The 14908-nt window shown below is 36.3% G+C and overlaps 1 protein-coding gene across 1 annotated transcript in view; it reads left to right on the top strand.

Moving 5' to 3' along the window:
• The window catches only part of TLK1 (tousled like kinase 1), a 72008-nt gene that overhangs the window by 39555 nt on the left and 17545 nt on the right, over positions 1 to 14908 (top strand). The window contains exons 7-12 of the mRNA XM_072874003.1: positions 1612 to 1701; positions 2560 to 2652; positions 3907 to 4017; positions 5769 to 5905; positions 7150 to 7338; positions 14611 to 14677. Of these exons, the coding sequence (XP_072730104.1) occupies positions 1612 to 1701; positions 2560 to 2652; positions 3907 to 4017; positions 5769 to 5905; positions 7150 to 7338; positions 14611 to 14677 (687 nt within the window). The remainder of the gene's footprint in view (positions 1 to 1611; positions 1702 to 2559; positions 2653 to 3906; positions 4018 to 5768; positions 5906 to 7149; positions 7339 to 14610; positions 14678 to 14908) is intronic.

Raw genomic sequence — 14908 nt, 5'->3', positions numbered from 1 at the left:
ACCACGCAGCCGCTCGCTCACTCCCCCTGGTGGGATGGGGAGAGAATCGGAAGAGCAAAAGTAAGAAAACTCGAGGGTTGAGATAAAGACAGTTTAATAGGGAAAGCAAAAGCCGCGCACGCAAGCAAAGCAAAGCAAGGAATTCCTTCACTACTTCCCATGGGCAGGCAGGTGTTCAGCCATCTCCAGGAAAGCAGGGCTCCATCATGCGTAATGGTTACTTGGGAAGACAAACGCCATCACTCCAAATGTCCCCCCTTCCTTCTTCTTCCCCAGCTTTATATACTGAGCATGATGTCATGTGGTATGGAATACCTCTTTGGTCAGTTTGGATCAACTATCCTGGCTGTGTCCCCTCCCAGCTTCTTGTGCACCTGGCAGAGCATGGGAAGCTGAAAAGTCCTTGGCTAGTGCAGCAACAACTAAAACATCTCTGTATTATCAACACTGTTTTCAGCACAAATCCAAAACATAGCCCCATACCAGCCACTCTAAAGAAAATTAACTCAATCTCAGCTGAAACCAGGACAGTCTGAAAGTAAGATAATTGACAAGAATCTATATTCAAGGGAAGAGTTTTCAAAGAAGGGAATCCTGGGAAGGAATTCATTCTTTCAACAGCAATAAAACCAAAGGATCAAGTTAAATATTAAAACTAAAATTTTCTGTTAATGCTGGGACTTTTGTTCTAAAACATGATTTTTAAATACAAAGTAATTATGTAAAATGTTGAATAAATGTTAAAATGTTCTAATGACATCTATTCACAAGCCTCACACAAAAAAGGGGAGGATTTTTGTTGCTTATGAGGAAACTGAACCCCTAACTTGAGACTTTAAAAGCTCAGTTCTTGATAAATCATAAGTTTTTAAATAATTGACACCTAATTTGCCTGTATCCTTTTAAAATTCTTTGGTCATGCTAATTTAATTTTTTTTTTTCCTCATATGCACAGTTTCAGTGTTAAGCGTACCCCCATGTGATTCTAAATAGACAAACAGAATCTGCCAGTTACAGAAAGGATTTGTTTTCTCTGCTGGTAGACCTCAGCTTTTATTCCATGTACTTTCAACTTCAGGCATCGTCTTATTCTTGCTAACAGTATGGAGTGTAATACAGATTGTGGAATTTGGCTTGAAAACGGTCTCATTCACACAAACTAGTGGGGTTTGGGAAGTTTCAGTAACAGTATTTGTGTTCTGATCTGCACTAGCTTCCCCTCTTCTGGTTCTCCCATGGGAAATAACCACTCCAAAAATAACTCACATTACTGTATGTTTGAGTTGTGAAAGCTTAGAATCAGAAAAATAAGTCTGTGTAAGACTGACGTCACCGTACGTCAGTCTTGTATTGTCTTAAATCTTTCAGTCTGTTTCTCAAAAGTGACAATCTTAGTTTTCTCAGATAATATATTGCACCCTTTCTAAACTGCAAGTGATATATAACAGCATAGTGATAGCTCTCAATGCAGTGCTCCAAGTAGTATCTTCTGTAATAAAGATACCTTATTTGTCTATTCTATATGATTTTCCTGCCAAGAGTTGTAAACAAGGCTATGTTCATAATTAAATTACAGTTGTATCTAAAATAATTTGTTTTCATGCATTCCAGGTTCGACAGAATAGTCCTTCTCCTACTTCATTAGCTTTTGGGGACCACCCTATCACGCAACCAAAGCAGTTATCTTTTAAAATTACTCAGGTAACTATTTTTGAGTAGAGCTATCCTATATTGTTTCAGGCTGTAGGAAAAAATGATCGATACGTTTATTTCTTTGTCTTTCAACTTCTTCTAAACTCTTAAAGGCTTTCAAAAGCTTTGCTGTTTATAATCCACCAAAGCATTTTTCTTTTAAGTTCAGCAACTAGTAATTTAAATCTCTCTGATTAGTTTTGTCTTCTGCATTTGCTCTGCTTCCAGTGTTGCATTTCTTGAGGAGTTAGACGACCACATCGTTGGTAGGCTTTTGCTCAAGATTTTAGCTGTTGTGTGATCTTAGAAGTAGAGGCTGCTGTTTCAGGCAGTATTTGAAGCGACAGCTGCTGTTGTCATACTGCATTTAAAATATGACATTGAAGAAGAAAAATGAGATGGTAATCAAAATGATCAAGATATAGTTCTGTCATGACTTTTAAAAGCCGAAAGCAACTGTTTTATCGTCTTTGCCGTTTCTGATGTGATCTGTTCTATCTTTCACAAGTTAGTCAGAAGAAGGCTACTTCACCTGTTCACCAAATACAGAAAATTTAAAGTAATTAGCTGACATTTACATTCTTGCCCTGTTTTATATGCTTTTTTGTGAACAATAACTTTTCAGTTAGTGATGAAATCTTTTAACACTGTTAGTGGTTTGTCCCAACTGTTCACAGTCATCTTCATGAAGAAGGAAAGCAGTTTTGAATAAGAACCTTCCATGTCCATTTCAAAACACATGAAAATAAGATGTGCTGGTCTTGTTGAATGTTTTAAAGTCGTGTATTTCTCTACATAACAAACACAAGAAAAATAATGCTGTAATTGTTAAAGGAAAGGATAAATATTTCAAAATGTTCTTTTTAGACTGATCTCACAATGCTGAAATTAGCTGCACTAGAAAGTAATAAAAATCAAGACTTGGAAAAGAAAGAAGGTCGTATAGATGACTTACTCAGGGTAAGTGTTAGACACGGGGTAGAGATATTTATTCAGAACAATAGGCAGTGAATCTGAGGCAGATATTTTAAATGTTTGGATAATCCTTGTTTTTAAAAATTACCCTGGAGTTACCTAAATTAAAAGGTGAAACAAGTTTTTAATTTTTGTAAATTTTTTTTCTGAAAATCCGAGAAGTCTATAAAATGAAATGTATAAGGTTTGGGGTGTTTTTTCTTCTTCTGTCCTATGACTTGTTGATGATTAAATATGTTTATAGACTTTCTGAAGGTAGAAGGAAAGCTGATGCTGTTCTGCAGGCAGTTGATTAATTCCTTAAGTTCATAATGTGATTTAATGTAACAGGTGGTTTTTTGTTGTTCTAATTGTAAATAGCAGTTATCAGTGGGACATCTATTGGCAGCTTCAGAATGGAGGTGATCGTGACAGAAATTATTACAGGCAATAAATAACTGCTTTTAATAAGAAACCTATGCTATACTATGCTCTAAGACCTGTTTTCAGAAAAGAAATCGTAATGCTTGTGCTCTTGAAAGAAGTGTTGAAGAGGTGATATATAGAAATATTAAATATGAAACATAAAAACCTGTATTCACAAGTTGTAGTCTGTTTAGTCTTTATATGTGGACAAGTACATATTAACCTGTGCAATCATACATTACAAAATTGTACATGTGGACTGTTTTAGCACATGTTCAACAGTATGTCATAGACAAACCTAACTTTTTTTTTTTTAAATCATTTAGTTTTAAACAAAGTAATATTGCTGTTGGTTTTTTTAAGTTAATAAGTTAAATATAATTGGAACGTAGGGAACTTGTTAAACTTTCTATTCCTAATTGAAACTTTTATCATTGTAAATTTTTTGTTTCTTTTTAGATTAAAAACATTAGGATTTCACATGACTTCGGCAATCAGATATAAAGGATCCGGAGCTAAAATTAAACTCTCAGTTTAACACTGGAGGGGTGGAAAAGTGATCAGTACAATGCTTTTATATATTATTTATATGCTGAATGCTCTGTAATACAGAATACAGCTCAGTGTAAAGGAAATAAAAAAGGAAGCAAGACGTCCTTCTACGGTTTGGGATAGATCTGTGAAATGAGATTTTTGCCTATATATATGTATATATATGTTTATGCATGTTCCTTACTTTAGTCACGTGAAGGTAGATGCCTTTATTTTCTGTGACAGCTGATTAAAAAAATAGTGTTTCGCTCTAACTTTTCATATTTTTTATATATTTGTTAGGCTAACTGTGATCTTAGAAGACAAATAGATGAACAACAAAAGCTACTTGAAAAATATAAAGAAAGGTTAAACAAATGTATTTCAATGAGCAAGAAGCTTCTAATTGAAAAGGTAAGTTTACTGCTTTTAAAATGTTTGTGATAAAAACTGTGAGGGTGCTGTAGAACTCCATTATGGTTTCTTCATTTTCACTTTTTCACATTAGTCTCTCAGACTGAAACTTCATATGCATGGTCTCTATCTGGCAGTAAGTATTTTTATGAGCCCGAATAGGCAAAATAAAACATTGAGCCTTTTTCAGATCATGGAAAACGTGCCGGTTTTAATTTAAGGGGGGTTTTCCCATCATGAGTAATTAGATATAGCAAAGCATAAAAGGTAAGCATTTAGGATGTGGCTAATTTTCTGGACAAACTTTAAGAGTAAGATTACAGTGGATGAAAAAAAATTCTGAACATAATCTGTTGTGGAGAGGAGACAGATAAAATCTCTTTGTGAGATGCTTAAGTGGCTGAGAATTTTTGATCTAAAATGAGAAAATGCTATATTAGGTCAGAATTAATGGAAACAAGGAAATGAAGGTGACCGTTTACCTTCATACTACTATGAAATAAATATTTATTTCAAATTTAATGCCAATTATATTTAAACTAGCAGCTGTTTCTTAAAAGACAAGGATACCTTGTTTCTCTCTCTCTTCTTTAAAATAGCCTTATTTAAAAAAAAAAAAATCTAACAGAAAGCGAATAGAAAATCAGTTTATTACAAATTAGGATACAAAGAAGTTTAAGGTGAACAGCCAAGTCTGTTCCCTAACACTAGCCACTAGATGCTGCTGTCAGATACAAGGGCACAAACTGATCTGTTAGAGGATTAGAGAGAGTTTCCTCGCTAGCATGCCATAAATAAATTATTGCAGTCCTTTTTAAGTTCCAGCATGAAGGAAATGCAGGAAAAAGATGCATCAGGTCTGTTCAGCATGATGCTGGGTGGGCACCTTCAGACTGAGAATATCACATAGGCCTTTTTTTGTGAAAGACCATGCAGGCCTCCTCTTCAGTCTGGAAGTCTATTTGCACAAAGGTCCTTAATTCTGTCAACTTCTCACTTTTTTGAGTGTGTGTGTGCGATTTTGGGCCATAGGCATTTCTTAAGAAGCAAGCATTTGTAACAATTAAAGAAGTTTCTGTCCATCAGTGGTGTTCACAGTGCTCTTTCTGCTTGTGCTGGAGCAGACTAGGCAGACTCAGTCATTTATCACATCCCAAGGATACTTGTGGTAGTAGTGACCGGTTCTGAGAAGGGCAGAATTCACTTCTATTACTGCAAGTGAATATCTGATTGCAGTTAAGTATACGTGCAGTGCATACCCACACAGACATTCCTGAGCTCAGTCAGTTTGGTACAAGTAGTAACATAGATGCTCTGTCAAGGGAGTTTCCAGGCTAAGTATAGTAGGTATACTCGTTCTGATATCCAAGCAGGCTCATTTAGTATAATAGACATGTACAGACATAATCTTAATTATGTGCCTGTATGATGCTGATACTCTATCAGTTTTGCTGTATTTACAAATAAAATGTTTTGTTAATTATGAAAAACAGTGAACTTTATAGGAAAACTAAGTCAAACTCAGATTTTTTTTTTTTGTGCACATATCGTCATTACTACCAATTCTGACAACTGCAGATGTTTGCGTTCTGCAGAAATTAGAATAAATGGAGTAAAGTAATAAAAGATATTCATCTACTCTCCTTTGATCCCTCCCTTTGAAAGTTGTTGGAGGAAAAAAACCTGAGTGTTTTACTGACTTTTTGAACACTTTAGTATTACTAAATATGAATATCTTTTTGTTTTCTTAGAGCACACAGGAAAAGCTGGCAAGCAGAGAGAAGAGCATGCAAGACAGATTACGCCTGGGGCATTTTACAACAGTTCGTCATGGTGCTTCATTTACTGAACAGTGGACAGATGGCTTTGCATTTCAAAATCTTGTGAAGTTAGTCAATGCTATGTTCTTAAAATTCTCACTAATTGTTAGTTCCCTCTAGTGGATTTTTTTTATTACTAAGGTTGTAGGATTGGAGTGGCTTTTCATACGTTGTATTTTGCTTTGCCTTTTGAGAATAGACTGAGAATACAGTACAGAACTCCCTTAATCAACTGAAAGAATACTAAGGCTGGGTGTCTTTGAAAGACAGTTTGGTTTCACTTGATTTTTAACTATCCTTAGAAAAGCATGAATGTACTAAATGAGCAGCACCTCATTATTCAGTTCAGCTGGTAGAAAGAGCTATAAAACTAAATCAGTGATTTTTCAAGCAGCTAAACAGGTATCACTGGTGATCATTGGGGCGGATGAGGTCTGTGAACTTCTCAATGGTCACATAGGTGCTGCCTGCGCATCCATCACTCTAGCAGCTTTTTCAGACATCCAGCTCCTCAGTGCTATGAAGGAAGAGTGACAAATCTGGCAGCCTCAGGTAGAGTCTAGTACAAGTGGATGGGGGAAAGCAGCCACCTGGAAAAGAGCTGCTGCAGCAGGTATTTCAGCAGAGATGGGGCCAAGGAAAAGGGCTCTGGGAGACCATCAGAGATGATGGTAAAATAATTATGCAATGCCTCAAAAGGTTTCTTTGGTCATGAGTCAGATTCAATCTTTGGAGATAGATAGATAGATATTAAAAAAAGTAATTCACCAAGACTTTAGTTTTTGAAGGGCAGTATGTAGTCTTAGTGATTGCCTAGGGCATTGGTTTTTTAAGACAGTCTTAAAAACAATCTGTATATGTGTTTTGCATAAAAGCTGTAATTGTTTGCCATACAACCAAACTTATGATTTATTTGGGAATCGTCAAATTGAATTCAGTATTTGGCCTATAAAAATCAAGTACTCTCTGTTGACTCTGTTATATTTCTTTTGATGGTATAAAAGAAGGTATCCACAAGCTCAGATACATTTTTTTTCTTTTTCTAGTGCAGAAATACATGTAACACTTTCAAAAACAAAACAACCCCAAAACACAAAAAAAACCTCACCACATATTTCAAAAGTAAATTGCGCCAAAACTTTAGCAAAATTTTTCCACCTCATGAAGAGCATTGGTGTTTTTTCCTAGGAAACATTTTCACATGTACAGTAAGTTTTCTAAAAATTTCTGAATGCTTTATCAGTTAAAAAGATAGTTCTTTAAAAAATACAAAATGATGAAACTTTAATAAAGCTTTTTTTGGGGTTTACAGGCAGCAAGAATGGGTGAATCAACAAAGGGAAGACATTGAAAGGCAAAGAAAGCTCCTGGCCAAGCGAAAGCCTCCAACTACAAATAATTCTCAGGCACCATCTGCCAATTCTGAACCCAAGCAGAGGAAGAATAAAGCTGTGAATGGGGCAGAAAACGATCCCTTTGTTAGACCCAATTTACCACAGCTGTAAGTTTAACATTTCAATCAGCCTTTTACATAAATTCTCAGATATTGTCTGTGTGAGTTCTATTCAAATAACAGCATAAAAAGACACTCAGTATATTCAGCAGCTATATTCTCACTGAGGACTTGCTGATGTTAGGGAAATTTGCACCACTGCCTATGAAGATATCGTACAATTGCCCAATTTATTTTTGGTAAAGTCACCAGAGAAAGGCCCGTTCTGTGTTTATGCAATGTTCCTTCTGTTTTCCTGTTCTAGAGGAGTCCTTTTTCTGGTTTCCTACTCTTGTAATGTCACTGATACCTATTGAACTTTTCTTGATCCACATTGGTTTAGGAGCCTCTCTTTTAGTTAGAGGTAATTTCATTTTTCATATAACAGTCTTTAGCTGACAAGAAAAGCTTTTTTCAGCCTTCAGTATTTGAAGACGTGTCTAAAAACAAATGGAAAAAATCTTTTTTTCTTTTTAACCCTTCTGAATGCTAGATCCTGAGAGCAACTGTCGGAAGTTACTGATCCCATTTCACATATCGACAATGTTGAAATTTTTTGTCATTTAAAAATAAAAATTGAGAGCTATCAAAGGATTCTCCATTTTTCAAGTGACATTTTTTTCCTGCAGACAGAATTGGTATAATTCAAGGCAGACAGATGTGTTCTTGACATTTAATTTGAGTATTTTAAGAAGTTGCTGCTTGGAGGTAGTAGTTATTGCCTTTGATGCTAAGAGTCTGTAGCTGATAGTGTATCTGTTCTAGTCAGCTTAAATAAAAAGTAAATAACTAGGGTTAAAAAGACTAACAAATTAATCTGTGTTACTTTGCAAAAGTAGGCTACATGTGTTGAACATGGTCACCTGTCACCTCTCACTTGTGGAGGTACTAGTTTATACCTCTGGGGGCAGGGAGTAAATAAATTAGTCTGGTTAGATCTGCAAAATACATATGTTTGGACCATCAGTTTGAAGACAGCTGCATATGTTTTGCATAATGCATCGTTCTTAAAGTTCGCATTGTGAAATTGTTGGGCTGTGACAAAAATATCATGAAAATACAGTAGTAAGGCTGGTGATGTAAGCAAATCTTGATTAGTGTTACTCATGTATTTTGGTAGACAGCTGAAGAGTCATTGCTCAAATTGATTCTTTAGTAATACTTAGTGCCTACGTTTCTTCTTCTTAGAACATAATTAATACTTCTGAATAGTACAGTAAAGATCACTGTCATGTTAAAAATACCTTTTTGTTTGAATGTAATACCTCTTGTTATTAAAAGTAACATTTAAGTAATGGAAAAGACCTGAAAAATCACAGAACCTTTAATTTGCCAGCTTTTGGCCATGTCTTCATTCATGTTAAATTTCCATAACCTTATGGCTGCTTTAGGAGGTGCTAAAATATACATTTGGGAAAAAATACAGAAGACGTTCTAATTATTAAGTAGGACAAGATGAATTCCTGATAATAGACTTCTGTATATTTTCTGGTGTTATGCAGTTTTAAATAATTTCCAAATGACTAAAAACTTTTCACATTTTCATTTCATTTGGCTTAACCAGTTACATGTTAAATGGCACATGAAAATGCTTGCTGGTTATGGAATTGCCAATAGAACAATCAGAATTGCCCTTTTGTATTTAATGCTAGCATAAATGTAAGCTGTTACTGAATCAAAACTGTTTTGCCTTTAAGTATCCTAATTTGATCATTATATAATCTAGATATGAGATTGCTTGCCTATATGATAAGCTTATAAATTTTGTTTCAGACCTTTGAGAAGGTCTGTAACATGTCCTGAGATCACAGAATCATTAAGCCGCATCATGCTCTTAGGCCTTTACTTGAAAGGGTTTTTTTAAATGTTTGTATTTAGGATTCGTTATAATTTTGTATAGCAATATTATGTGTTGACTCCTCTCTGTTTCTCAGTGCAGAATTAAATATGTTTTGTGTATTGTGGTAAAACAATTATTAATTGTGCACTTCCATTTTAGAGTAAATTTGTCATCTGCTGTTTGTGATTCCCCCCTGTTACATTGTGCTTATCACTGTTCCTGTGTTACTTCAAAAGTAAGGTTCCTAATTAGTATAGCCAAATGGAAGAGGTTCTGTTTATATGAGGCATGGGGAAATGAAGAGCTGCTTGAGATTAATGAACTAAACCAGTAGTAAATCAGTACAACATACATGCAAGTGATTAGGCAGATCTTTTTTTAAACAAACAACTTGCTAGCAGTTGTTACCAAGTGTCTCTAACAGTGCGTTGTTTGCTTTAGAAAATGTCTCCAGCTGCAGGTATTGACAAGACAGAATGATCTATATCTTTGTAACAAGCAAAATTATTGAAGCCCTTTCTGAAAACGGGTATTAACTGTTTTGAAATGGATTTAAGGTGTTGCCTGAGGCATTCTTAATAAGGGCTGAACATTGTTTTAGTTTAGCTGAATGCTATGGTCTCTGATACAAATTTAAAAGCAAAATTTTTGCACTGAAGTTATTAGTATAAAAGTGGCCATCTGCCAGTGGCCTGTGAGTGAATGGTGGGTTTGGTGTTTAAATAACATGCAACAGATGAGTCTAAACGCTGTCCTGGTTTTCCATCATTCTTTCCCTTTTGTGGCCCAAACCAAAACTAAAAAGTAGTTTCAATTTTGAGAGATCTCTTTTCTACTGAGCAAAGTAATTTTATTAGTCTTACATGAAAGGAATAAATTGAAATTTATTTAAAGAAAAAACATTTATTTGAAGTAGAGGTTGCCTTCTTAGCCCTGGAAAAATCTGTTCGAAAACTCTATTCCAAATTCTTTGGAGACTTGAGAGATTATAATGTTAGTCCCCACTTCTTGGAAGCAGCTCTTATTTCACTAGACAATTATTCCTAGGAGCAACATTTTATTTAGTTTAGGTAGTGTAGTCCTTCCTGCGTAGCTTCAGCCATGTCAGTTCTATTCACTTCCCAGTCACCTCTTCCTCTGCTTCCCAGTTCCTCCATGGGAGTCTGCATGCCTCCTTGTCCCTGCATGCAATTTGGAATAGGAGAGCAGAGGGAGCTGGCAGAGTTTGTTAATGTAGCTGAACAAATGCATCATTTACAGGGAGCATTCTGTTCTGTATGGAACAAATAAAAATATTTTCAGAAACTTTTTCAGGCTGATGTGCCAACAATGTGTCTGGGCTTTACAGGACAAGTAAAGACAGCTCCTTTCCTGAGGCAGTCTCTTTCTAAGGCAAACATGGAAACAATGGGTGAAAAGACCTCATGGAAGGCTTTGACTTGGTCAGCGTCTGCCCGTCCTTGTAGAAATTTTAGGAACTACAGTGAGAATAAGGTTGGACCAAAAAAGGAGCACTTCAGAAATTGTAGACAAAAACTTGTGTTGGATGTGTGTATGGCTACTTGGGGGCATGGCCGTATTCTGCTGTGCCTTTGTATCCAGGATGATTTTTTAACTGGGAAAAGATGGAAGGAGAGATGGTTGTAAATGTGCCAGGCTTGATTGTCATGACAACCAAGGAGCACGTGGCCATTTTGGTTTTTTTGTCTTGCCTGTAGCCACTAGTAAGAGTGTTTTGATCATAGAAAAAGGTTTTGTCTGAACTTGTGAGGAGGAAGTGCAAAGAAGATTGATTATGTCTACCCATGCATACTGTGTCAAAGCCTTTGAAATTTGGCTATGAAAACATTGTTAAACCACTGGAAGGCCTGTTGTTGCTAATTAAAAAAAGTGTTTAAATTGCTGATAATCAAGCCTTTCAGGCCAGGTAAGCTGTCCACTTTCTTCCAAGTGGAGGTGGCACATCATGGCCCTACACATCACAGGAAAATTACACTACATGCACAGAATATGTCCAGTGCTTTTTTGAGAATTTCAGGAATTCATTGCATATGTATGATAGTTCATTTGGCTGTAGACAGTTAAAATACAGCATTTATTGCACAGTAATTTTGAGTGGAAAAAATCATGGTCAGGACCAGACTGTTAACCAGATTAATTCATGCAACCTACTTCCAGCTGCTCTTCTTCCCCAGTGCTCCTCAGATTAGCCTCAACCCTGACTATCCAACTTCAGTTCATTTAGTGGATGGCAGCAGCCTGTTTCTGGCCGACGTCCCTCCCCTGTGCTCCTCAACCTTTCTTCCTCCGCATCTGATGAGACCTGTGTGTCTCAGGTGATGGAGGAGCAACCCCTTCTGTGGGAAATGATGGTGTCTCGTAGGTGACTTCTGTTTTCAGAATGTGCCTCCAGTGTGCCACCGCCCTGCAAAAGGCGGTGGGCAGGTGGGAAGCAATGGGCTGATGGGAAGCAGTCTCTAGGCTGGATGTTTTCAGCTTGTACAGCGAGGTGGTGGCCTATAGCCAGAAAATAGACAGCACACACACTGTCATTGTTATACTGCTATTTGTCGTATGCTACTTTAATATTAATATAAAGTACAGTATATTTATAGATAAAAAGTAATAAACTCCTACTTCTAAAAAAAAAAGAGTAAATGTTTCTCAATATGAGGGAATAAAGTTTTGTTTTTCATAAGTGAACGAACAAAATCCAAAGTGACTACGTGTGTGTACAGTTAAGAGTTTTATATGCCTTCCTCCAAAATGTGGTGGTCAGTAATGGCAGTTTCAAATTGCTGTGAATCCTGCTGTGCCTCTAATAGAGTTAGATTTGTAAGGAAATAGAAAAATGGAAAACAGTCATTTATTGGGATATAGCATGGAAATATGGAAAGAGTGACTTCGGATCTTAATGTTTTCAATATGACCTCTAACTTGTGCTCTGTGCTCAAGAGGGCTATTTAAGAACTTTTTGGAAGGCAATACTTGCTAGAGCTGTCTAGGCGCTTTGTCATAACTCTGTGTAGATAGCTGAGGTTTTTTAAAAAGGACCAGATTTCCTATATTATGTTAGTTTTTCAGGGGATCTATGGTTTTAGGGCTGTTAGCGTTCAATGAAAATTCTGGAAGGTCATGCCATAAACTTTGTATTTTCAGTGTGTTTTACTTGTGGTTCAGCTTTGCTAAGCCACCTAAATACTCTTCATTCTGAGAAAGACAAACTTTACTCTCCGCGTTTCTGGAAATGCACAAACCTGTAATTTATACTGTGGACAAGAATCTGGAAAGAATAATACTCAACCTCATACACATTGGCATTGATCCTTTGCCTTTTTTAATTGAGAACTTAATCCATGTTAGAGTAGTTCGCTCTTTGAGTAGAAGTATTGAAATTATGTCAGGGATGCTGCTGTGAGTTGTCTAGCGTGGCCTTGATGCTCTGTTTGATAGGTCTAGCAGATACATTAGAGCAGCAATTAGAGCGTTGTTTTCTTAGGTTTGTTGATGTTGTTTGGACTGTACAGAGAATGCATTGCCAGCTTTCCTAGCTATTGAGACACCCCATTTCACATTTGCTTTAAGGCCTCCTCTTTTAAGATGTAACATAAATTGTCTAAACACAGAGGAGATTCTGTCAGGAGAAGAATATAAACATTTAGTCCCAAAATCTCGTACTAAGAGACCTTTTGCCTTTCTTGGAGAAGCAGATTTCCTCACTCCATTGCCTTCAGAGTGTTCAGGGATGTCTGTTGACTGGAATACAAGGCTGCTTTTCATTCCAGTAGGAAAAAAGATGCAGGGTAACTTTGTATGATGCTTCTTAAAAGAAAGGATCGCTTCCTTCTCAAATTCTGACAGGATGTGGTCATGGGTGCTTTTGTCACCTGGTCTGAGTGTTTTCTATACATTGTAGACCAGAAGGTCGATGAAATAACTACAGTCTTGTGACACTATTTCCAGGTTCTTGGAAATTCAGGTGCTGTGGTCAAAAAAGAACCCAGCAATTGCACTAATATTCATGGAGAATATCTGGTCAACTCAGTCTTCTGTCCTGGGCAAGTCAGAAAAGGGGCAGCGAAATTCAGTATTTATGAAATCAGGAATAGGAAAGGGCTCTATGAAAGCTTCAGAACCACCAGGTTTTATCCTGAAAAGATGCACTCCTTTATTAACAACTTTTGAGACCCAATAAATATAGGGTTTAGAATTCTGAAAACTATGGCAAACTTCATCCAAATTTAAAAGGGAGGAAGAGATCATACAGATTTCTGCAAATTTTATCGAAGTTGGCATTTGCTGTAAGAGAAATGTGAATTGGTGTCCCTCACCTCTGGAGAAACCACTGGTGATTCTCAAGACACTCTAGTTACCTAGATTTGCAATATGAACAGCATGTATAGCCTTCTAAACACTTTGTGAACTTATCTTTCCAGGACAGCTGATAATTGAACCTATTAAAATAGGGACTTTATGAAAATGTATTATGCTATTAGTTTTAGCTTTGCATCATGCAAGAAATAGTACAACTAGGCAAAACAATGAAATGTTTAATTTTAATTCATTCGTAGGGATTTGTGTGAATCCTTTCAAGGAGGCCATACCTCTTTCTTCTTCCCCATCCCCTGTTCCGCTTCATCATACACGTATGGTTTCTTCTCTAGAACTTGAAGTCTCTTTGATTTCTTTTCTTTGGTCGTTTGTCTTCTCTGTCCTTTTTGTTCATTTGTCAGATGGATACTGCATGCAGTCAGTTCATGGGTTTCTTGGTTACTAATCCGTATGAACAGTCTAGATCCTCTGGATGATAAGTGACTTTGTGTCCTAGCAAGTCTACAGACAGTGAGGGTCCACCAAATTAATTGTAGCCAGGAATCTTTTCTCAAAGGAAGATGAAAGGAGAACAAGCAAAAGAATCGCATGCCAATTCATAACTGAATTTGTGGTCTCATGCAAGATGTAGTATTAATGAACTTGGAATGTATGGTTTTGCACTACGGTCTTTAAATCACAGCTCAAAAATCCAGTGTACCAGTCTTGTCTAGTTGGTTTCTGGATCTCCATCCTTTGGTTCATTAAGTGTTAGAGTTGAGAACCAAGCAGTGGAGTAGCAACAGCTAAAATACTGGGATGGTGTTATGATTCAGGATGCACCCAGATAATCTAACAGGCTATTTGAGAGAACAGAAATGGTCCAGTGGGAGAGGCAGTTAATATTCCGGAATACCAGACACAGAGGCATTCTGTAAGTACGTTTTGACCCTGAAATTACAAACCAAGATGTTCAGATGGTTCAAAAATGTAGTCCTAGTATTGTGATACTAAATAATTAACATAAGATACTGTATTTACTGTAGTATTTTAAGTAAGAATGCTATTGTTTTGTTTAGCATCCTATCAAAGCTATAATTACATGTTTGTTTTGGTTTTGTTTTTTTCAGTTTGACTCTAGCAGAGTATCACGAACAGGAAGAAATTTTCAAACTTCGATTAGGACATCTCAAAAAGGTATGTATATGGTCTGTTATTCTAAGATTTTTATTTTTTTTTTACCATGCCCAAAACCATACAAACTAGTACTAGTTTTAATGTGCTAGTACTATTTTGCAACATTTCCCCTTGAAATGTTGCAAAATAAAAACTAGTACTAGTTTTTATACTTATCAAAATAAGTATATTAAGATATTTTTATACTTATCAAAATAAGGAGAGGGCTTGTTGAGAGCTATCTGATTAGAA

This window comes from Ciconia boyciana, chromosome 10 (assembly GCF_034638445.1).
Source record: "Ciconia boyciana chromosome 10, ASM3463844v1, whole genome shotgun sequence".
Lineage (NCBI taxonomy): Eukaryota > Metazoa > Chordata > Aves > Ciconiiformes > Ciconiidae > Ciconia > Ciconia boyciana.
This window is presented reverse-complemented; position numbering and strand designations above follow the sequence as displayed.